The 23,579-nt window shown below is 43.0% G+C and overlaps 1 protein-coding gene across 1 annotated transcript; it reads right to left on the bottom strand.

Annotated features, from left to right (window-relative positions):
• Window positions 1-16,783: 16,783 nt before the first annotated feature.
• Window positions 16,784-23,161, bottom strand: LOC136482951 (wall-associated receptor kinase 2-like). The gene is made up of 4 exons (XM_066480100.1): window positions 22,443-23,161; window positions 22,080-22,357; window positions 18,550-18,738; window positions 16,784-18,080 (listed from the first exon to the last, which is right to left on the bottom strand). Exons 1-4 carry the CDS (start codon window positions 23,111-23,113, stop codon window positions 17,002-17,004), a joined length of 2,217 nt encoding a protein of 738 aa, XP_066336197.1. The 5' UTR covers window positions 23,114-23,161; the 3' UTR covers window positions 16,784-17,001.
• Between the last annotated feature and the right edge of the window lie 418 nt (window positions 23,162-23,579).

The raw sequence follows: 23,579 nt of genomic DNA, 5'->3' as shown, positions 1-23,579 counted from the left end.
GGGCATTGGACTTCATCGATACAAGCGGATACATAATCCGTGACATCAATTACCATATATGGCAACAGAGGCATGTTAGTGTGCGTGGCCCGATCGATCCCGGCAGTGATTCCGATAGTAATTAATATTTATTTAGCTAGGTTTTCAAGGTCGTAGTTTAATTGGGTTCTAATTTGAATATGTACGACTTTGTGTGTTTAATTATTGTCATGCATGTAATTCATGTAACATTTGTTGAGCAACTAGAAATATATATTCCGGTGTCGTATTGGTCTCAAAATTATTCTCAGGCTTGCACGTGCCACGTGTGAAGGAAACACCAAGTTTGGCATTTTTTGAAGATGGTTTGCTACTTTCTGAGGTATAATTGAATTTCCGCGCGATGACACCGTTTAATTATAGGTTGAACTGAGTCTACCGACGAAAAGATCCAGAATGGTGCAAAACTTTTATACTGGCTCTAATGTGCCCTAGGGATAAGAATTTTGTGGAGGCGGATGAAAAAATCGATTGGGTCCAAGATGAAATTCACCCTCGTTTGTCTCATTCGGCATAGAGAAAAATATAATAAAAAAAAGATCAAAAAAATCTCAGATCCTGTGTGGGGTCTTAATTTGGGTGTACATGCTTGTAAAAAAAATCGAGCCATTTTAACACAGGCGGAGTATACATGCTTCACAGAGGTACACGTGCCCTTTCATCGAACCATGACTATACACATAGGTTATCAAGGTTTATGTGGTTCATAGGCATTCCGATATCGTATTCATCTCAAACTTTTTCTTAGGCTTGCACGTGCCACGTGTGAAGGAAACACCAAGTTTGGGATTTTCCAGAGATGGTTTGCTACTTTCTGAGGTTTAATTGAATTTCCACGCGACGACACCGATTAATTATAGTTTGAACTGAGTCTATCCACGAAAAGATCTAAAATGGTGCAAAACGTTTACACAGTCTCTGATGTGCCCTAGGGATAAGAATTTTGTGGAAGTGGATGAAAAAATCTATTGGGTCCAAGATGAAATTCAGCCTCTTTTGTCTCATTCAGCACACAAAAAATATAATAAATAAAAAAACTGATCCAAAAAACCTAAGATCCTGTGTGGGGTCTTAATTTAGGTGTACATACTTGCCAAAAAAATTTCAAGCCATTTCGACATAGGCGGAGTATACATGCTTCACAGAGGTACATGCGCCCTTTCATCGAACCATGACTATACACATAGGTTATCAAGGTTTATGTGGTTCATACGTATTTCGGTGTCGTATTGGTCTCAAACTTTTTCTTAGGCTTGCACGTGCCACGTGTGAAGGAAACACCTAGTTTGGGATTTTCCGAAGATGATTTGCTACTTTCTAAGGTTTAATTGAATTTCCGCGCGACGGCACCGATTAATTATAGGTTGAACTGAGTCTACCCACAAAAAAATCTAGAATGGTGCCAAACTTTTACACAGGCTCTAATTTTGTGGAGGTGGATGAAAAAATCTATTGGGTCCAAGATGAAATTCACCCACTTTTGTCTCATTCAGCACACAGAAAAATATAATAAATAAAAAAACTGATCAGAAAAAACTAAGATCCTGTGTGGGGTCTTAATTTGGGTGTACAAGCTTGCCAAAAAAATTTCAAGCCATTTCGACATAAGAATACATATGCTTCTATTTATTCAGTATATAAAAGAAAAATTTTAATATATATAAACATCACTGTCGGTTTCAAAAAACCGGCATTAGTGAGTATAAACCGACAGTGATACTGGTTATCACTGTCAGTTTATTTTTGAAAACCGGCAGTGATATATAAAAAATTAAAAAAAATTATGCCAGCCCTCGGGTTCGAGCGCGGGTCTCGAGCTGCAGAGTTCAGAGACTTAACCGCTGCGCTAGTATAGGATGTGTGCCAAGGGTTATTTACTTTTTCCTTTTGACCTTTAGGCCGCTTAAAAAATTATAAAATAGAATAAAAAAATTTGGGCCGCCTGGGACTTGAACACGGGTCGCAGGGGCTAAGTTGAGGGGTCTTAACCGTTGTGCCAGTAGGAGGAGTTCAAAAGAAAACAAAAACTTATCCTACTTGACACCTAAGTTAACACCTAACTGCTACACAACATCACTGCCAATTTGGGGAATGACTCGGCAGTGATGTACCCCATCACTGTCGGTTTGCAAGCAAAATCGGCAGTGATGAGCTATTTCCCAAAATAAATTAATAATTTATAAAATAGAACAAAAAATTTTTTTGCGCATGGGACTCGAACACGGGTCTCGGGGGCTAAGTTGAGGGGTCTTAACCGTTGCGCCAGTAGGAGGAGTTTGAAAGAAAATGGAAACTTATCCTACTTAACACCTAAGTTAACACCTAACTGCTACACAACATCACTGCCAATTTGGGGAATGACTCGGCAGTGATGTACCCCATCACTATCGGTTTGCAAGCAAAACCGGCAGTGATGAGCTATTTCCCAAAATAAATTAATAATTTATAAAATAGAACAAAAAATTTTTTTGCGCATGGGACTCGAACACGGGTCTCGGGGGCTAAGTTGAGGGGTCTTAACCGTTGCGCCAGTAGGAGGAGTTCGAAAGAAAACGGAAACTTATCCTACTTAACACCTAACTTAACACCTAACTGCTACAACATATCACTGCCGGTTTGGGGAGTGACCCGGCAGTGATGTGCCCCATCACTATCGGTTTACAAGCGGAACCGACAGTGATTAGCTACTGCTATAAAAGTGGCGCGGGTTGAAATTATCCCAATTCATTTCAACCCCGCGCCAACCCCTCCCCCCACGCCGTCGGAGCACCACCCCGCGTCGGAGCACCGCCCCACGCCGTCCACCGCCCCAAGCTGGAGCACCGCGCCATCCGTCCCACCGTCGAGGCCTTCAGGAGCGCGTGGACAGCTGCTTTCCCACCCCCACGGTGAGTGTGTGGCTCACTGCCCACTACGTGTCTGATGAAATGTCCCACAGCTGCTTACTGGAATCAGTTTCATCATGCAGTGTGTGCTGTCATACAGTTTGATCATGCAACTGTGAATGCTAGAACCTAGGTTTGCCACACAGTGTGTGCTGTCTGTTTCTTTGTGTTTCTGGACGCATTGCTAGTAAGTAGTAAATTGTTACTTAGTAGCACATTGCTCAGCTCTATTCATCAGTATACTGATAAGAACAAAAGCGTAATTTTATTTTTGGTTACCAGAATAAACATAGCAGGGACTCGTAATACTTGACAGAAATTGCTCTCTGAACGTTAATGATAGTTTGTTTTCGGAGTACTTGCATTTTCTCTGTGAAACAAACTTATGTTTTCTCTGTGAAACCATCTTGTGCATCATTGGAGCTTGGCCGGATACATATGTGAAACCAATGGCTGGCCTCACCTCGTAGCTTGCAATTGCAACTGCGCTCCCATCAGGCGGATACTCAATGTTTTTGGAACTCTGCCACCGATGCTCAATTTTTTTGGATGTGAGGATGGAGTATATATACTTTAGACCTATAGAACTAATATATGTCCAAACTTGTCATGGAATTCTCCATGCTATCAGCATAAAGATGCATAATTATTAACTTATGCAAGATTATAAGTAATACATAGTTATGTAGCCTTGTGCATTAAACTGGGAATATTTTCCAACAATCCTATCTTATTATGAGTTTTTGCATGTCACTTTCCTGGGATAGTATGAGATGCATATTTGCCCCTACCGATCATATAAGTTTCAGATCAAAGTATCACTAATTTGGAAAGATGCTTACCTGCACTGATACTTGTGAAAGAACCTCGCACCTATGGTTGGGGGATTTATAGTGAGACTAAAGACTCTGAGACATCTCTAGGAGTCTATCCAAAAGTCTTAAACTGGCTCTCTAAATCATCATTTGGTTTTTAATGAATAAAAAATATTCTTTATATCTTTCCTACATCTAACAACTATTACTAAGGCACGTGAATAGCTATTTTCCAAACACTCCTATCTATGCAATGGTTGTGTGTTATTCATAAATATATTAAATTGTATAAGAATACATCATGTTTGAATGACAACCTAATTTACTTAAATGTATAGGCAACCATGGCATGGTATGTAGTGCATGTTGGTCACATGCCTGGGATTTATCGAACCTAGGAAGATTGCTATGCTCAAGTCAATCGCTACCCTGGTAATTTGCACAAAAAATACAACACAGAAGCTGAAGCTTTGAGGGCCTACTATAGTCATCCGGCCTACCTTGCAAACCATGGGCAACCGGCCTACTATGGTCCAATGAATGCAAACCATGGCCATCCACTGGCACTGGAGATCGAAGAGAAGCCACCCGCCGGAGATGTGAAGATTAGGAGAAATGCTCCTTGGTCTTGGAAAGATGTCATGCTTTTATTTATGGCTATGGTCATCGCTTTTCTTATTTGGAAGTTGATGTAGGCTTAGTTTCGTAGAACAGTAGGTGGACTTTGTTGTATATGGTCAATCAAACAATGAATTTGTTCTAGGTGAACATATGCTATTATTTGACTTTGTTGTATGTGGACTTATTATTCGACTTTGCATTAAACATATTATATAAATATATATATATATATATGAACATATGCTATTACTAGTTGTCCGTGGCCAAAACTAACCACGATCGTGTCACAGCCATGACTCATCGTCGCCTGTTACCCTATTGCCGAAGAACAGATCGGCAACAAGAAGCGGCTGATATCGCTAGGATGGGAGAGCCGCATGATCCAACAAACGGTGACGGTGTCTTATTATTCGTGATATAATAAACACTTATGATGATACTATTTATAATTTGTCGGCTTATGTGTTTGACTGATCTCTAGGCGCACATAAGATTATGCATCCCATTTTATCCTTAAAATCGGGTGTGACAATGGTGGACTGGACGCCCTCAGCTCAACAAAACCAATAGCTGAAGAATCAGGAATGGACACTTTACACATATGGGGCCCAGGGGCACCTAGGCGCAGGAGCCTCCGCCATTCTAATAATGCCATCTGGCCTATGCACAAAGTATGTAGCAAGGTTGGAATTCAAAATAACAAACAACATAGTAGAGTACGAAGGCCTCATACTAGGACTCAACAAGGCAAAAGCACTCGGAGCAAAAATAATACTGGCCAAAACAGACTCCCAAGTTGTAGCAGGACATGTCAAGAAAGAATACACAGCAAGGGAACCAGAACTAGTCAAATACCTGGCCACGGTGAGAGCCCTGGAGTGGAGGTTCCAAGGATTCACCCTGCAGCATATCCTAAGAGTAGAGAACTCCGAGGCAGACAAGCTAGTGAAGGCTGCAACAAACAACTTGCCCATACCAAATGGGACCTTCTACCAAGTCCTACAATCGCCAGCAACAGAAACCATGGCGAAGGCATTTAAAACAATCCTAATCACTGAGTTAGAGGACTGGAGGCAAGTAATTATTGACCATCTCAACAACAAGCACCTCACAGAGGATGAAGCAAGTACAACTAGAATGGATGCAAGGGCAAGAAACTACACGATCATAGATGGAATACTTTACAAGAAAGGGGTAGTCCAACCATTGCTAAGATGCATATCCCAGAGCGAAGGCAGTGAGTTACTACAGGAAATTCATTCAAGATCCCACAGATTGCACATTGGGCCAAGGGCCCTATCAGCGAAGGCTATTAGACAAGGGATTTACTGGCCTACCCACATCAAAGATGCAGAACAAATCATCAAAACATGCCAAGCTTGCCAGAGCACTTCGCCGCACCAAACAAAGCCCGTGCCAATGACACAACTCATCCCAGTTACTTGGCCCCTCCAAAGGTGGGGAATGGACTTAGTTGGGCCCCTTCCACCATCCCAAGGGGGGAACAAGTTCACAATAGTGGCCATAGAATACTTCACAAGGTGGATTGAGGCCAAGCCACTTGCCAGAATCACTTCAAAAATAGTGAGGAAATTCTTCTGGCAAAACATAATCTACAGATTCGGAGTGCCAAGAATCTTAACAGTGGATAACAGCAAGCAGTTCGACTTGGACAGCTTCAAACAGTTCTGCCAAAGCATAGGAACAAAGGTTGCATTCGCCTCTGTATATCACCTAGAATCAAACGGAGCAGTCACAAGAGCCAATAGAGTCATATTTTCAGCAATAGCAAAGACACTGTTCAACCTTCGCAAAGGTAAATGGGCTGAGGAACTGCTGAAGGTGGTATGGTCTCATAACACCATAGCCTCAAGAACAACAGGATTCACACCATTTAAACTATTGTACGGTGAAGAAGCCATGCTACCCGAAGAAGCTAGGCACCACAGCCTCCGTGTTATAAAGCAAGCCCTCGCAAACGATGAAGAGTACTCCAAAGAAACGATCGAGGGCACAAGACTAGAAGCAATAGAAAGCATCACAAAGTATCAAGCGCAAACCAAACGATGGAGAGACAACAAGGTAGTCAGGAAAGGCATACAAGACGAAGATCTGGTATTAAGGAGGAAACATAACGCTGAAAACATCAGAACGCTCCAGCCGAAATGGGAAGGCCCCTATATGGCGAAGGCCGCAGGAAGACCTGGTTCGTTCCACCTAGTCGACAGTGAAGGCAGAACAACAACACACACCTAGAACATCGACTGCCTTCAAAAGTTATGCATTTAATTGTAAAAGGTGTCCTTTGCAAAACTATAAGCGAAGGTCACCACAAGCCTTTACTTTCTGCACTTTTTTATATTCCGCGCAAAAATGGGCTTGCACTCTTTTCCTCACACATGGGGCTCCTAGCGGAGGTGAGGTTTTTAATGAGGCAAGTTCCATGTAAAAAACCTCTAGAAATATAAAGAGGAAACCCCCCATTCAAAGCGAAGGTCAAAAGTAGCTAGCAACGTAGCCACAATATTCGACAAGACAAATTTCATGAGAAAGAGGACCCTCCATCATTTTAGGCGAAGGTCCTAAAACAATGGAGCGACCTCCATTGCTATAAGACAGCCTACAGACCTTGAAAAGGCCCTATCCTTATTCATGCATCAAGGATCCAGTTTAATGGCCAAAATAGTCCAAAAACTAGTCCGACAAAGACCTACCTCCACTATAGGCATCGGGGAGAACTCTAACAATAACAAGATTTTGTCTGACAGACGAAGTCAACACCAATTAGCGCAATAAATGACAACAGATATGACAAGTACAAAATGATCTCACCTTAAAGACACCCCCGGACGATGAATCAAACAAACCCACCAATATTAATTGTACTTTAGAGCCCTACACTATAAAACCCACCACCCCGCCGCCAAGGCCGCCCTAGTCGGGACACCACCACACCACTAGCCCTAGGATAGAGCAAGGGGGAACCAAAACAAACAAAAAGACAACAATTATCAGCAACAACCAAACAAAAACATGGAAGCTGGAGTTTCCTTAGAAATGAGAGACCAAGAGGTACCGCACGAAGACTCGTAAAACTAGCAGCTCGCGCAAACCGGTGAAGCTCCCGATGAGAGCAAACGCATCTGGCACCCTGCACCACAAGGCCTTCGCAAGCACCACCTCAACAATAGTCTGGCAGCATCAGGCTGCTCTCAGAGATTGTGGGAGGATAACGTACGAAGGCTCATAACTCCCCCCCCCCCCCCACAACCGAAGACACCATCAGGCGCAACCCGGCATCATCCATGTTCGATGGGAGCGCAGCGGCTCCAGCAAGACCGAAGGCTGGAAACTAGAAAACAAGGATCAAGAGGAAGCAGCGCACAAGAAATGCTTCCTCGGCCTCTGTTGCTTGCTCAAATTGCCCTGTGGCCTCTTGAGAAGCATCAGCAATCAGCGCCACCACCTCCGATGAATGCTCAAATTGGGCCAAAGCCTTCGCAGCATCGACAAAAACGAAGACAACAGCAATGGCCAAAATAGCACAGCACACAAACTCGTACTCAGTGTCAATCCGAAAAGACAGAAGCGAAGGTAACAAACAGATCAATAAAAAATCTTGTAGTTGACATCACAGGAGGCAAAGTTATCTCGCATCTTTGTAATAAAACAAATATTCAACAAACAAGCTCAAAACAAACTTCTTTATTAACAAAGGAGTAAAAATCTTACAAGCACACAAGCACCATTACACAAAGTTTCAAGAAAAAATGAACTACTAAGACTAGGAAAATATTACAAACACCATGAAGGCTAACAAATCTACATCTAAACGTCCTAATCTAAGCCGGAGGACAAGGCCCTCGCCAGGCCAGTGAGCGGGTAAACTCCGCATGTTCGTCGTCGTTGTCGTCCAGCACGAAATTGAACATCTCCGTGATCGAAGGGTGAGAAAAGGTGTCACGCCAGTACTCCCATAACTCCCCGCTAACATAAACACCTTCTTTCATCATTGTTAAAGGCACAATGTCATGCATAGGCCCCTGGGGGGAAACCTGTGCAGGATTGAACTTACATCAAAATAATAGCAATGCAAACCAGCGTGCGAAGATTATGACTAACCTAGTCCTAGAAACATCTACAAAAACCTAAAAAAAAAAACTACACCTCCGGCGCTACAAGGGCAGAGCCAGTCCCTCCGGCCTTCGGAGCAGTAGTAGCAGGAGCAGAAGACCCCAAAGCGGCCGCCTCTCTAGCCCCCGTCGTCCGCCATTCAGTGGCTAGCTGGGCGCTGGCCTTCTACAGATCCTGTTTGAGATACGAAGAGCATAAGCAAGACGAAAACAAAACAGAAAAGCATAAGAAGTTAAAAGCCAAAACAGAAAACGAAAAGACTAACCATGGCACGATGAGCCTCCGCCATGGAACAGGCGTCAGCACAGCCGAACTTGACCCAAAAATATTTCATGAAATTCCGAACTGGCTTCGAGATCTCCACAGAAGTCTCGCCGAGTTCCGAAGGTCCATCAAGGTATTTCTGGCCCTTCAAGCCCGCAAAGTGCGAGCAGCCCATCCTTCCTAGTCTTGCAGAGGTTTGTAGCATAGGAAAGCGTACCAAAATCCATTGTGCCTCCGACAAAGTCTGGTAGCTTCGCCAGGTTTTCCTTGAACCAGTCAAAGACTCTGGGAAGTCTGGTAGCTTCACCAGGGCGGAGGCGTTGGTAGGCAGCGGCAAGGTCGTGCCTCCAAAACCAGCCAGGGCAGGCTGATACAGCTAGGCTGCCACAACGCCAGCAGCGCGTGCATCCTCCAGCCACTTCTTTAGCAGCTCCACTTGCGCTCCGAGCGCTTGGCTTGATGACCGCTCGGCCTCAATCTCCTTGCGGAGACCTTCATTGGAGGCAACAGCTTTCTCCAGCCATGAGAGAGCAAGATCTTCCGCGGCCTTTGAACTGTGAACCTCCTTCTCCAGGGACTCCACCCGGGTCTTTAGGTCTTCAGTCGTCCAGAGAGCAACACACAGGTCACTCGCCTCCGCCGTGAGCTGTTTCTTCTCATCCTCCACCCGGTCCAGCTCCTTCTGAAAAAACTCAATATCGTCATCGCGCTTAATGACCTCCAGGGCCGCGTGTTCCTCGAGGACCTCTGACATATGGTGACCCTAATCAAAGACAATGCAAAGTGCATAGTCAGCAAAGAACAAAAAAAACCAAAGGCATGAAAATAAACCCCCACCACTTACCAAGAAATTGTGCTCCAAGTTGTACCACAGCAACTTGTGAAAATCTATAGTCTTCAATTGGTGGCAAGCATGATCTACAGAGGGAAAAAGAATATAAGAAACAAGTAAGGTAAAAGCAAAACAAAAAACATACCAAAAACACAACCTCCTATTTCATTATAAATACAATGTAAGGCCTCCGCCCACCCACTTTATGTGTCCGTGGAGCCTCCACCTACACCAGGAAAATCAGGCCAATAAGAATAAGGAAAGGGCACAAGCCAGCATGAAAAGAAAATTCAAAGGCACAAACAATACCTCCGGTCGCACGAGCAGCGTCTGCCGAAAGGACTAGCCCCAGACTGCAAGGGGGGCTTTGGAGGAGCATCTAGCCCCACCCGAGAAAGGTCGACCCCTTCGGGGACTGGTTGCTCCCCAGGGAGGGGCGTCTCCATAGCCCGCGTTAGGCCAACTAGCAACAAAAGGAGAGGAGTTTTTTAGGTGGATAAAAACAAGTACCAGCCAAAATTCAGCAACTTAAAAATAGAACTTACCCAAAAGCATGGCACCTGCAACCTCACTTGAGGTGCCGGCACCCATGGCGCGCGGAGCGGTTGAGGTGGCTTCTTAACCGCAGGAACAATCGAGGCCGGATGTTCACCCGATTCCACCTCCGACTCCTCCAAATGCTAGGTCTTCGCCGACCAACAAGCTCTTGCGGAGGCCTCCTCGCTCCTAGAGGCGGTAGCAGAGCCAGCTCCCACAGCATCGCCTTTTGACTCTGAAGAGTCATCGCCGAGAATGAAGGGAAGTGGGTCGACCACCGCCGCCTTCACCTCAGCAACTACTGCCGCCCCAATAGACGAGCCCATTAGGTCTTTGGCTGCGCAGCTAGCGGAGGTCGGCGCCGGAACGGTAGCACCAGCTTCATGGGTGGCTTTAGGTCCACCATGGCCACTCTCGGCCACCTCCTCCGCTGAATCCGTGTCAACCTTCGCCACCTTCCACTTCTTGGAGATGGCCTTCGGCACATCGCCATCTTTCCTCTTCCGTGACTCAACCCGCACCGTGGCAACGGGGGCCGTGGCGGACCTCAAAGCCTTCATAGCTTTGTCCTCCACCGACTTCAGGATCTTCTCAGGGATCTTGCTGTCCCCGTACATAACCTTCATTTCTTCAAAAACCTGGTTCAACTAGGGCATTGTACCACTGATGGCACAGCAAGATAGGTACTCCCTCTCGGAGACCTCTCCGAGGATCTTTGACGTAGACTCCTCCACCTCAGCAATGAACTCCTCGTTTGTCTCATCTTCTACCCGCTTAAGATAGAAGCAAGGGCAGAACTCCCCTTCCTCGCTGCCAAAGACCGGCAGCTTCATCTTCACCAGTGTCAACCGAGGCCTGTGCTTCCGAAGAGGCCAGAAGTTGGATACCACCATCTCCTCAACAAGACCCTGGCCTCGGGAAAAGCGGCATGCCTTTCCAAAGGCACCATCGCACGCTGCCCTCTCTATGCCAACATCCGAAGGAGGCCTCGCCCGAGTTGCTGGCTTCATCTCCCCCATGACTGAAGCGAAGGGGTACTTCTTCACCTTGGGGCCGATCTTTAGAACAACCCTAGGGGTCTTCACATAGAACCAATACCTGGACCAGTCCTTCTCCCATTTGTTCTTCTGGGCGAAGGAGATCTCTAACCCGCCCTACTTCTGAGCCCTCTTCACCATGAAGGTGCAGCTAGCGAACTGGTATTCCACCTCAACGCCATCAACCTTCCCCTTCTTTGGCTGCCGCTGAAGTTCGTAGAATGCATAGAACGTGTCCAGGTCCGGCAGAGACCCGTATGTCTCGCATGCGTAGCAGAATTTACTCAAAGTGAGAATCTCGTTCGGCGTCAGGTGATGGAGTTGTACCTTGAAGGTCTCCAGGACAAGCCGAAGGAATTACATAGGAGGGATCCGAAGGCCGTAGGAGAAGAAGTCCTTCAACATGATAGCCTCATCAACCTCCGGCTGAGGGATCGTCTCACCACAAGGAAGATGACCCTTACCCTCTAGAAAGCAACCCTCCTCCTCCAAGGATTTGATCGCCTCCTCAGTCATCAGCATATGCCCAAACTCCCAGGACTTGGCCATCTCTATCCTTGGCTTCTCCATGGAAAAGAGGGGGACCAAATCTCCAATAGAAGCTTCTACGCTATCCAAACAATCCTGGGCCTCTGCTGAAATGGACATGCACTCCTCGTAAAAGCAAAGCCAACCCTCCGAGCGAACACTGAACAAGCGGGAATAGGGACCGCTAATGCTCGGCCAGTGGAGATTAGAACTAACTGGTGAAGCCACCGCTGAAGGCAGCGCTACAGCAAGGAAGCAACGGCTCGAACAAGGAAACATGCTAAGTCCTAAGCACTCAAAGCGAAGGCCGCGCGATAGCAAAGCAGTAATAGAAAGCGAAGCAAGGCTAGTGAAAGCGACTGCTTGAGCGTTTGGGTAGGGCGGCCTCCTCCATGACCCCCTTATATAGGCGTCGAACCGACGCTTCACATTCCACATGCCAACGGTCACACCAAAAACCCAACAGTCGCGCCCCTTCGAGCAAGTATCGATCCACGGGCCACCACGACCAATCACAAAGGGACACGTCAACTCATTCAACGGTTCGATACGGGCAGACCAGGGAGGAAAGGGGGATGCTAGGCCTCCGCTGATCCAAACCAATGTCATTTTTTGAGGCTCACGGCCCACTCGCATCAGACCAAAACCTCAAGGGGTGAGCTGTTGGGACACCAGGCTTCGAACTCGCGAAGGCCATAGGATAATCTTGAGATGAACCTCTGACACTCTCTTCAGGCGCCTTGCAGGGATGTCTAGAAGACCTTCGCGTCGAAGGCCAAGAGTGGGTGGAGGCCCCCTCGGGTGGGGCATGGAAATGACCACCTGGGGCCTTCGTCAGATACGTGAGAGCCTTCGCCCGCGCCTAGCAGTTGGGTGGAGGCTGGTCCATGCGACGGAAGGAGCTGGACCTCTGGGAAAAGCCGAAGACCTCAAGGCAGGACACAAAGACAACGCAGCAAGGGAGGGAGATCTTGGGCCCCCATTGGGCCTGCCACCGGAGCTTAGAGGGCAAGGGTGGAACGCAAGCGGCTAAGGTCCGAAGGACCCCCGTGTGATGGAGCTAGAGTAGGAATATTACGGGAATATACTGATGCAGTTGAGGGGCAAAATTGTGATGTATGAAGGTAGCAAGGGGAGCGCCCTATAAAAGGGGAAGGGCAACCCATGTAATGGTTGGTTGGTAGCTCATTAATGAAACCCTAACTCATCGGTACTTGTGCTGACTACTACCCTATTGGAGACCTTTGCCTCCAATAGTGGGATTAGGAGATAAAGTGGGGTCTCAGAATCTAGGACTCCTCAGCCGCATGTGGATGTCACTGAGCCCACGTGCACCCCCACGCTGTCATAAGGGGAGGTAGAACCCATGCACCACCGCTCACGGAAGGAGAACCGAGACCCCCTGCCACTGTCCACCAAAGAAGAGTCGATCCCATGCCACTGCCTAGATCCACTTCGGTGCACCAAATCCAACGGTGGTGCTAAGGAGAGAGTGCATGTGAGAGGGCAGCACACAGAGAGAGAGGCAGAGAGAGTGTGGAGAGGCGGTGCAAAGGGAGAGAGAGAGTGGGAGGAGGAAGCATCACCAGCTAAGGAAGAGACTCCAATAGAAACCCTAAGTCCCTCTCTATATATAAGCGCAGTAGTGAAAACTGATGTCCACTATCGGTTTAAAGTCATGGGCCCACTTTTGATTTGTCGTGGCATTTGCTTTTTATGGACCGCCAGTGAAATGAATCATAGCGTCAGCAAAAATCATTTCTATACAAGTATACTTGCCACCTTTAATAATAGAGGCTATTTTTAGAGGTGGCCACCCCTAAAATTAAGATTGGATATGTAGAGACAGGTGGAGTCTTTCCCACAATTTTTCTATGCCAGTGTTTCAAACAGATGGATGGCTCACCATTTTCCAAACCTAGAACCATATATTACTTCTTGCCCGTTATTATCCCCTCCAAGGCTACTTTTCTCTTTTGCCTATGAAAGCACAGCACTTCCCATCTATCACTACCCCAGTTTTCGACATCACTACCGGTTCAAAACCCCCCTTTAGTGCCGGATTTTAAACCGGCAGCGGCATACCGGCAATGATGTGGAGTTGACATCACTACCGGTTCTTATAAACCGACACTGATATGGTTTTTAGGAAATCCAAAAAATAGGCCAAAAAAATAAGGATTTTTTTTTTAATTTCAGCAAAGGTCCCATTGGACAGCCACACGGTCGGGCATCGCAAGCCACCGGCGCTCGAACCCCTGACCTCTTGCTTCGTGTCTTCAGCCCCTAACCACTGCACCTACAAGTTATTTATGTCCGAATGAGATTTTTGTCCTAGCCATTTTATGTTCATCTAATTTTGAAATGAGTATTTGGGATCCTAAATGAATTCAAATGAAAAAGTTGTCAACTACAAAGTTTTATAACTTTTCGAGATATAGAACTTTTGTTTTGGTAGTTTTTCCATCCGAGGTCGTTTACAAAATTTGAACTTCAAATTTGAGAAATTCAAACATAGTTTTTCATGACAAGATGATTTCAAATCAAAAAGTTATCAGCTACAAAGTTTCATAACTTTTTGAGATCTACAATTCGTTTTTGCTATTTGTCCATCCGAGGTCATTTAAAAAATTCAAATTTCAAATATTTGGAAATTCAAACGTAGTTTTTCTTGACAAGATGATTTCAAGTCAAAAACTTATCAACTATAAAGTTTTATAACTTTTTGGGATATACAACTTTTATTTTAGTAGTTTCTCCATCCGAGGTCGTTTACAAAATTTGAATTTGAAATTTTAGAAATTCAAACGTAGTTTTCCTTCACAAGATGATTTCAAATCAAAAAGTTATCAACTATAGAATTCCATAACTTTTCGAGATCTATAACTTTTATTTTGGTCATTTGATCATTCATTCATCCGACATAGTGGTAGTAATATTATTCATAAATGTAAAATATCCCTCTTATAGTAGATACGTAAATTTTGTGAACAATGTCACTACCACTTTATCGGATGAAAAAATGACTAAAATAAAAGTTGTAGATCTTGATAAGTTCTACAACTTCTATGTTCATGACTTTTTCCGCTGAAATCATTTAGTATTCCAAAATGACGTTTGAAGTTGCCATTTTTTGAAATTCAAAATTCAAATAGATAAAACACAGGCACATGAAAAGATGGATAAAATAATAGCTATAAGAATACAATAAATTGATAGAGCATGATTTTAGATTTTTTTTACAAAAAAAATTATCAAATTTGAAGTTAATATGAGAGAGAAAGACTAGTTACAAGTTTTAGCCAGAGATTAAAAAGAGAAATCAGAGTTCTTCAATAATTTAAAATTTAATTTCAAACAGTATTTTGAACTAGAAATGATTTCAAATGAAAAAGTTGTCAACAAAAAGTTGCATAACTTTTTGAGATCTACAACTTTTGTTTTGGGCATTTCTCCATCCGAGGTTGTTTGAAAAATTTAAATTTTTAATTTGAGAAATCAAACATAATTTTCATTAGATACATGATTTCGAATGAAAATATTTGGACATCCAAATGATATTAAATTAAAAAAGTTTAAACTACAAAGTTGTAGATCTCGTCGAGTACTACAACTTTGATATAAAGTTCGTCTTAATCGGACATCATATGAGAAACTTATGATGTTTTTTTGCAGCATATCACTGTCGGTTCAAGCCACGAACCGATAATGATAGTATCAGTGTCGGTTCTTGCCTAAAAAACCGGCAGTGATGACCCAATATCACTGTCAGCTCTTGGCTAAAACCGACAGTGATTTGAACCGACAGTGAAGACCAGAATATCAGTGTTGGTTGATCCTATTACTGCCGGTTTTAGCCAAAAACCGGCAGTGATGGACTATCAATGTCGGTTTCTTAAGATCCGGCAGTGATAAGGCCGACAGTGATGTCCAATTCTGTAGTAGTGTGTCCACGGCACGAACCGCACATGTCGGCAGCGCACACAGGCACAACAGCTCGAGGGCACGAGGCGCCAGCGTCCATGGCGTGTATGGGCAATTGGGCATGGAGCGCGCGTGGTCATAGCTGCCGAGACATGGGCGCGGTGGCGGTGCGGTGGTCGGCCGGGCGTGGCGCATGCAGGCAAACGCAGGCAGCGAGCAGCAGCTGGGGCACGGGGATGGCTGCCTCAGGGACCTCGGGTGTGCGGCCACTGTGTCCGTACATGCACTGTGCTTTTTTGTTTTTATTTGATTTTTATAGAGGTGGACAACATTATCAACTGGTTTTAGATATCCATTTTTCGAGGTGAGACATGTTATCAACAGACTGTACAAATCATTTTATGCAACCGCCTCTAAAAAATATAGGCGATTTCTAGAGAACATTGACTGCGATATAGCAGCCTTAACTTTTCTGAGATCTCAGTTGTCATTTTATTTCGGTGAAATACGAAATCGTGAGCCCATTGTAAGACATCCTTGCATTTCTATATACATAGTTTTTTATGTATCTAGACATATTTAGGTGCATATATAAAACTATGTGTCTAGAAAAGTAAAAGAAAAATACTTACAATTTGGAATGGAGGGAGTACTAGGTATAGAGCAAGATATATATATATATATATATATATATATATATATATATATATATATATATATATATATATATATATATATATATATATATATATAGATATAGATATATATAGAATTACTATCCTGTAGCTGGCTACAGAATAACTTATTCTGTAGCCACTTTGAGTTACGATAATTACTATGTTAATTTACGAGATTATAGTAACCCCTTACTAAGTGGTTTAATATAATGTTATGGTAAATATCCTCATATGTTATAGTAACCTAACTATCGTAAATATGTATTGACATTATAGTAAATTAGTATATAAAATTATAGTAAATGGAGGTGGTTACAGAATAACTTATTTTGTAGCCGGCTACTGAATAGCCTCTCCCTATATATATATATATATATATATATATATATATATATATATATATATATATATATATATATATATATTACAGAAAGAATGTGTATATCAAATAATTTGAGGAGGCTCGAACCCACATACTAGATCACTTCCATGGCATATATATATATGGTTTTCTGAAACCACACTACACAATTACATGCAGGTTAATAATAAGTGTCACTCGAATAAATGTGCAGGCAACAAAATTATTTACTATATACGTGCATAACCGTACTACATTGCAAATTGGCAATTACAAAGATGGATGTCGTATAGCGGATAAAGCTTAAGTCTTGCTAGCCACCATTTATTCTTCTCTTTGGCGTCCCTTCAAAACGCCTCAGAGCAGGATGAGCCTCCACTGGCTATTACCTTCACTTGCTTAAGCTCCTCCAGCACCTCTGCCATGGTTGGCCTCTCCTCCACGTCTTCCTTGAGGCATCGGACCCCCAGCGAGCCAACCATGTCCAGGCACTTCATGTTACGATGAGATTGAGCATCATCACCGGAAAATATTTCTCTATCATACATTGACCTTCCGCTACCCTCATCCTTGAAACACTTGACGAAATCCAAGGGGAGACTTTTATTCTCATCATACTTGGCAGTTTTCCTTGTGATGAGCTCCAGAAGCACGATTCCAAAGCTGTAGACATCGCTCTTCACAGTGAAGCGGTCTGTCTTCATATATACTGGGTCTGTGTAGCTCCTATCTGCAGCCACAGCCCTAGCGTACCTGTCAATTGACAGGAGCTTAGATGAACCGAAGTCAGAGACCTTGGGCTTCAGGTCTTTGTCGAGGAGGATATTGGCTGTCTTCATGTCGCCATGGACATGATCCCCATGAGAGTGCATGTGGGTGAGAGCTTCCGCGGAGCCAATGGCAATGTCTAGACGCTTCAGAAGTGAAAGAGTACATCGCTTGACGGTACCATGAAGCGCGTCATGTAGGCTTCCGTTGGAGACCAACTCGTAGACCAATATTGGAATGTCCGTCTCTAAGCAGCAGCCAATGAGTTTGACAACATTTGTGTGCCTGATCTTGAACTGGAAGATTATCTCATTGACAAATCCATCCTCTTCCTGCTCGTGCTGCTGCTCGTGCTGCGGCACCATGTATTGGATCATCTTCTGCCAGCGGCGTGCCACCTTGGCTGCCACGGAGCATTTAACTGCAACAAGCTGGGCCGGGGCACCATCGATGCTACCCTGGAAGACATCACCAAAATTCCCTCCTCCAAGGCGGTTGCTGTAGCGCTTTGTGATCTTATCAACCTCCCTTTTGGTGTAGATGGTTATGCCATTGGCCGCCAGTATTTTACCACCATTTTTGTTGACTAGTTTCCTCTGATTTCTTTTCTGAAGCAAAATAACGGCAAAACATGCTAGGACGATGGCAAAGATTGTTGCTGCAGATAACAAAACACATGCAAGTCCAACCATTCAACTTACATATAGATTGATTATATAACTCCATATTAAAGGGGCCAGAAGTTGTTAATATATATGCCTGGCATTCAAAATAATAAAATGGAAATGCTTGGTCAGCAAGAACCCTGTCATTATTCGAATATATACTTTATGTCCACTTTTTGTAAAGGATATTTTAATTTTAACACGTCAAGGTTAGAAGCTTTGACCAACTATAGTTACCAAAACATGTTTATATTTAGTGTAAGAAAGTTTGTATCTGCAGAATTATATTTCAAACTGCTCCTCATATTATGTGGATTTTTAGTATTTGTCAATATAATATATAAATAAAGGTAAAAGATATCTACATTAAAATCTGTTTTTCTACCAAGTAATCCCTCACAAATAATGCTAACTGAGAAGAAGAGATAGGTGTGTGTTGATATAATTAATAATGAACCTCACCTACGGCCACCATAGCATATGGTGGAAATTTATAATGATAGCACCCTTTTTCACTTTTGCCATCTCCTTTGCGGTTATGAATGCATTCACAAAGAAAATCACCATCTGTATCCTTGCATTTGGTATACATGCCGCAAGGACCATTAGCTGTAGTATTTGCATATCGAGGGTCGGTACACTCGTTGATATCTATATATTAAAATACAATAGTGATTCACATAGTCAGTTCATGGAATAATACATTAAAAAGTTAAAAAAAGCATGTTTTTTTAACACAGTTAACAAGATAACCCCAAGGCCGGATATATATGGAGAAAACAGGCTAGTATGAATATTAGTGATGCGATGATGGTCTTTTTTTCGTTTTTTTAAAATGAACATGGTTTGTCATAACTTGTAAGCATATCTATGCTCCAAAGTAGATCGAGGAATATCATATGTTGGATGTGAAGATAGATAAAAATGAAAATCATGGTTCACTTGCAAACTTATTTAATTTGACGCATTGTTATTAATCTTAGTGTATTATCATGATGTTTTTTTTATCTTGTATCTCATTTTTCTTGAAGTGTTGACACTATTCATAGGTCCATGACAAAAACTTGTTTCGGCATGGCCTAGGTTACCCATTGGGCCAACAAGACCAAAACTTCAGCTGAAATCGATCCATGCCCACTAAAATTGGTCTTATGTCCATGGGTCAGGTCAGTCCATTCTTATCTGTGTAATGACAAGGAATATTCCTCAAAGGTAATGCCCCTCCCCATCCTAGTTCTTTGGCTGATGGTACCCGTCCGTTGCAATGCTAGAGGTGGATAACATAAAGGGGTTACTTTATATTATTCATGACACCATATGTCACTAGATTCGAATAAAAAATTAGGGATAATTTGGAGATTTCTTTCGAAATGACATTGGTGGGTAATTTAGATTTAGATAGAAATTTATAGGGTGTTTTAAATTATCTCTAAAAAAGATCAAGGTCGGTAATTTTGATGCAATTTGGGGGGTTATTTGGAATTTTGTTGCATAATGAGAAGTGGGTAATTTATATACAAGTTTACAGGGTTATTTTTATGCATTTTTTATAACGTCAGGGTGGGTACACTACGGGAATCAATGACTTTGCCGAGTGCCAGGGGTACTCGGCAAAGCCCAATTTGCACTCGGCAAAGGCTTTGCCGAGGGCTGCACTCGGCAAAGAACACTCGGCAAAAAACCCGTCGGCAAAGGCGTCTTTGCCGAGTGTCTTTTATCGGGCACTCGGCAAAGCCTTTGCCGAGTGCCCGACACTCGGCAAAGTTGAAACCGAAAAAAACCCGAAAAAATGGGAATTTTTACCCAAAAAAAATGGAATTTTTTTTTATCGATGGAGGTCCCCACCGGCCAGCACCCACCCATCTCCGACATTTTTCGCGTGAATTTCATGGCTACGTGGCCGACGTGATTCGAACCCGAGACCTCCCGTTGTGCACGTACCTACTCTACCACTACACCACACTCTCACTTGTGTCTAGATTCCGTTTTAGTTCCCAATATATTATACTAAACCAAGTGTAAATTGCATGTTTGAGGCCCTAAACGAATTCAAATAAAAAAGTTGTAAACTACAAAGTTTCATAACTTTTCGAGATCTACACTTTTAGTTTAGGAAGTTTTTCCATCCGAGGTCGTTTACAAAATTTGAATTTTAAAATTTTGAAATTCAAACACAGTTTTGCATGACAAGATGTTTTCAAATCAAAAAGTTGTCAACTACAATGTTTCATAACTTTTCGAGATCTACAGAGTTTATTTTGGTTCTTTTTTCATCCGAGGTCGTTTGAAAAGTTCAAATTTTAAAATTTTGAAATTCAAACGTAGTTTTGCATGACAAGATGTTTTCAAATCAAAAAGTTGCCAACTACAATGTTTCATAACTTTTCGATATCTACAGAGTTTATTTTGGTTGTTTTTTCATCCGAGGTCGTTTGAAAAGTTCGAATTTTAAATTTTTGAAATTCAAACACAATTTTGCATGACAAGATGATTTCAAATAAAAAAGTTGCCAATTACAAAGTTTCATAACTTTTCGAGATCTACAAAGTTTATTTTGGTTGTTTGGTCATCTGTTCATCCGACATGGTCGTTCTAACATTGTTTACAAATCTTATATATCTCTCTTATAGTTTCATAAACTACAAGAGAGATATGTTAGATTTGTTAACAAATTTATTTTCACTTTGTCGTATGAAGAAAATACCAAAACAAACATTGTACATCTTGATGAGTTATACAACTTTGTAGTTGAAAACTTTTTCATTTGAATTAATTTACTATTTCAAAATGTGATTTGAAATTTTCTTTGCCGAGTGTCAAAAAAAAAACACTCGGCAAAGAAACTTTTTTGCCAAGTGTAAATTGCATGTTTGAGGCCCTAAACGAATTCAAATAAAAAAGTTGTAAACTACAAAGTTTCATAACTTTTCGAGATCTACACTTTTAGTTTAGGAAGTTTTCCCATCCGAGGTCGTTTACAAAATTTGAATTTTAAAATTTTGAAATTCAAACGCAGTTTTGCATGACAAGATGTTTTCAAATCAAAAAGTTGCCAACTACAAAGTTTCATAACTTTTCGAGATCTACAGAGTTTATTTTGGTTGTTTGGTCATCTGTTCATTCGACATGGTCGTTCTAACATTGTTCACAAATCTTATATATCTCTATTGTAGTTTCATAAACCAGAAGAGAGATATGTTAGATTTGTGAACAAATTTACTTTCACTTTGTCATATGAAGAAAAGACCAAAACAAACATTGTACATCTTGATGAGTTATATAACTTTGTAGTTGAAAACTTTTTCATTTGAATTAATTTACTGCTTCAAAATATGCTTTGAAATTTTCTTTGCCGAGTGTCAAAAAAAATAACACTCGGCAAAGAAGCTCTTTGCCGAGTGTAAAAAAAACACTCGGCAAAGAGCCTCTTTGCCGAGTGTCAAAAAAAACACTCGGCAAAGGCGTCTTTACCGAGTGCCAGAAAAACAACACTCGGCAAACCACCTGGCACTCGGCAAAGAGCCGGTCTCCGGTAGTGGTAATTTTTGAGAATATATAAGAGATTAAATGGTTATTGTTGGTGTTGATGACTATTAAAGTCTTATGTTTTTGTTATTATCGTGACACTTGAAGGGATTTACCCTTATTTTCCTATCATGCATGTTTTATGTTTTTTTATTATATCCTGGCAATTTAAGGGATTTACCCTTATTTTCCTATCATGTCTATTGGAGATTAATGTGGAGGCTATGTTGGAAAGGTCCAATTGAAAATACAAAGCTAACATTGCTGGTCCGTAGATAGCCAACAGCTGTTAAATGTACTTAATCTCAGGGCTTTACTCCAAGCTTGAGCTGTGAGATTCTTGCCCCACTTGTTCGGGCAAACATTCTTTCCCCACCGCAAAGAACACATTTACTCAAAAATTGCTGTGCACAAAGAATAACAAAAGCTATATATAAAATATATATGGAAAAAATAAAATAACTTACTCGTGCACCCGTTGTGGATGTAGGGATTGCCCATGTATCCCTTTGAGCACTTGCACAGGTATCCGCCCCCTCGTGTGGCGTTGAGGTCTTCGCAGTAGCTGTGTGCGCTGACACAGGCGGGAGCTGTCATTTGTACGCCACTTGTCTCCAGCACCTTCTGGCAGGACCCGTTACCCCTGATGGCCCAATCAAGAACCAACGTGGCATCTCTGTCTCCAACTCGATTGCCGAAGCTATCGTTTCCCTTACCTTCCAGGTCTTGCCGGCTGAATTTGTACCTGAATCAAGTCGAAAATTATATAAAGCTTTCTGATGGAGCAAAGGATGATGAGTACCTAGCTACTCGGGACAGACGGTACGTACCAGTCTTTATGGGCCACGAAGGAATGTTTACAGGGGCTGTAATCCCAGGCAGAATTATTCATGGTGATGTTACCGGTGTTCCAGCCGACCTGTATCGTGCTAAGGTTGCCCGGGATTGACGTCTGGCAGCAGCCAAGCCCCGTGCAAGTGCTTCCGTCAAGAGCTGCATCATTCAAGCTCGCGCAGTAGCTGATGCAGCCGGTGAAGTAGTTCCAATTGGACCCGCCTTGCAGAAACGCCAGTGTGTCACAGCCGATGGCCGTGAAGACGTTTTTGGTAGGCGAGATCAGAAACGGTGGGACGAGTGACCAGTCAATTATCCCTTGGTCGAAATCGATGGTGCTGTACGAGTTGTAGCAGACAGACGCAACGAGTGCATAGACATGCATCTCCCCCATCTCCACCGAGATGCTAGTAATCTCGATGTTCCCGGTGTATGGTCTGGGAGGGCTAAAACTATGGTTGCAAGTAATGGTGAAGTTATCCTCACCACCTGACCAAGCGCACTCCGCGCCGATGCCGAATGGGTAGGGAATGTCTATGCTGCCGCACTTGCTAGGGCAATTGGGTGATGGTGCCATACTGGAGACAGCGGCTGTGGACAGGATCAGGGCCAGATGGGAAACTATCACCAGTGCTGAAGAAAGGAGAAACCGCAGCATCTGTGGCATGGCGACCACTAGTTTCAGGCTGCTTTTTGAAGCAGCTAGCGGGTTGCAGACAGCTAGTTAGCTTTATGGTCTGTCTGGCCGATGAGGTTGTATATATACACTGCTAGAGAACAGACTTTAGAACGATATCCTAATTTGGCATTAGCCTCGACATTTTTTGCCCCCGGGACTAAAGGACCCTTTAGTCCCGGTTTGGGTGATACCCCGGGAATAAAGATTAATCTTTAGTCCCGGTTTGGACCCCTAACTGGGACTAATAATCCCGGCCTATAATTCAGCTCATTTCTTCCTCCCCGAGCCCGAGCCATTCCATTCAATCTCACTGCCTCTGTTTTTCAGCTTGCTGTTGTTCTTGCTCTCTCCCCCTCCATTGGTGTTGCTCTTCGATTTTGGAGGTAACAAACTTAATCCTCTTATGTTTTATCAGTAGCTTATCTCATTTTGCGATGTAGATGCATGTGTAACT

Source organism: Miscanthus floridulus, chromosome 9 (assembly GCF_019320115.1).
Source record: "Miscanthus floridulus cultivar M001 chromosome 9, ASM1932011v1, whole genome shotgun sequence".
Taxonomy (NCBI): Eukaryota; Viridiplantae; Streptophyta; class Magnoliopsida; order Poales; family Poaceae; genus Miscanthus; species Miscanthus floridulus.
The sequence above is the reverse complement of the archived record's forward strand: the minus strand, read 5'-3'. Positions and strand labels throughout refer to the sequence as shown.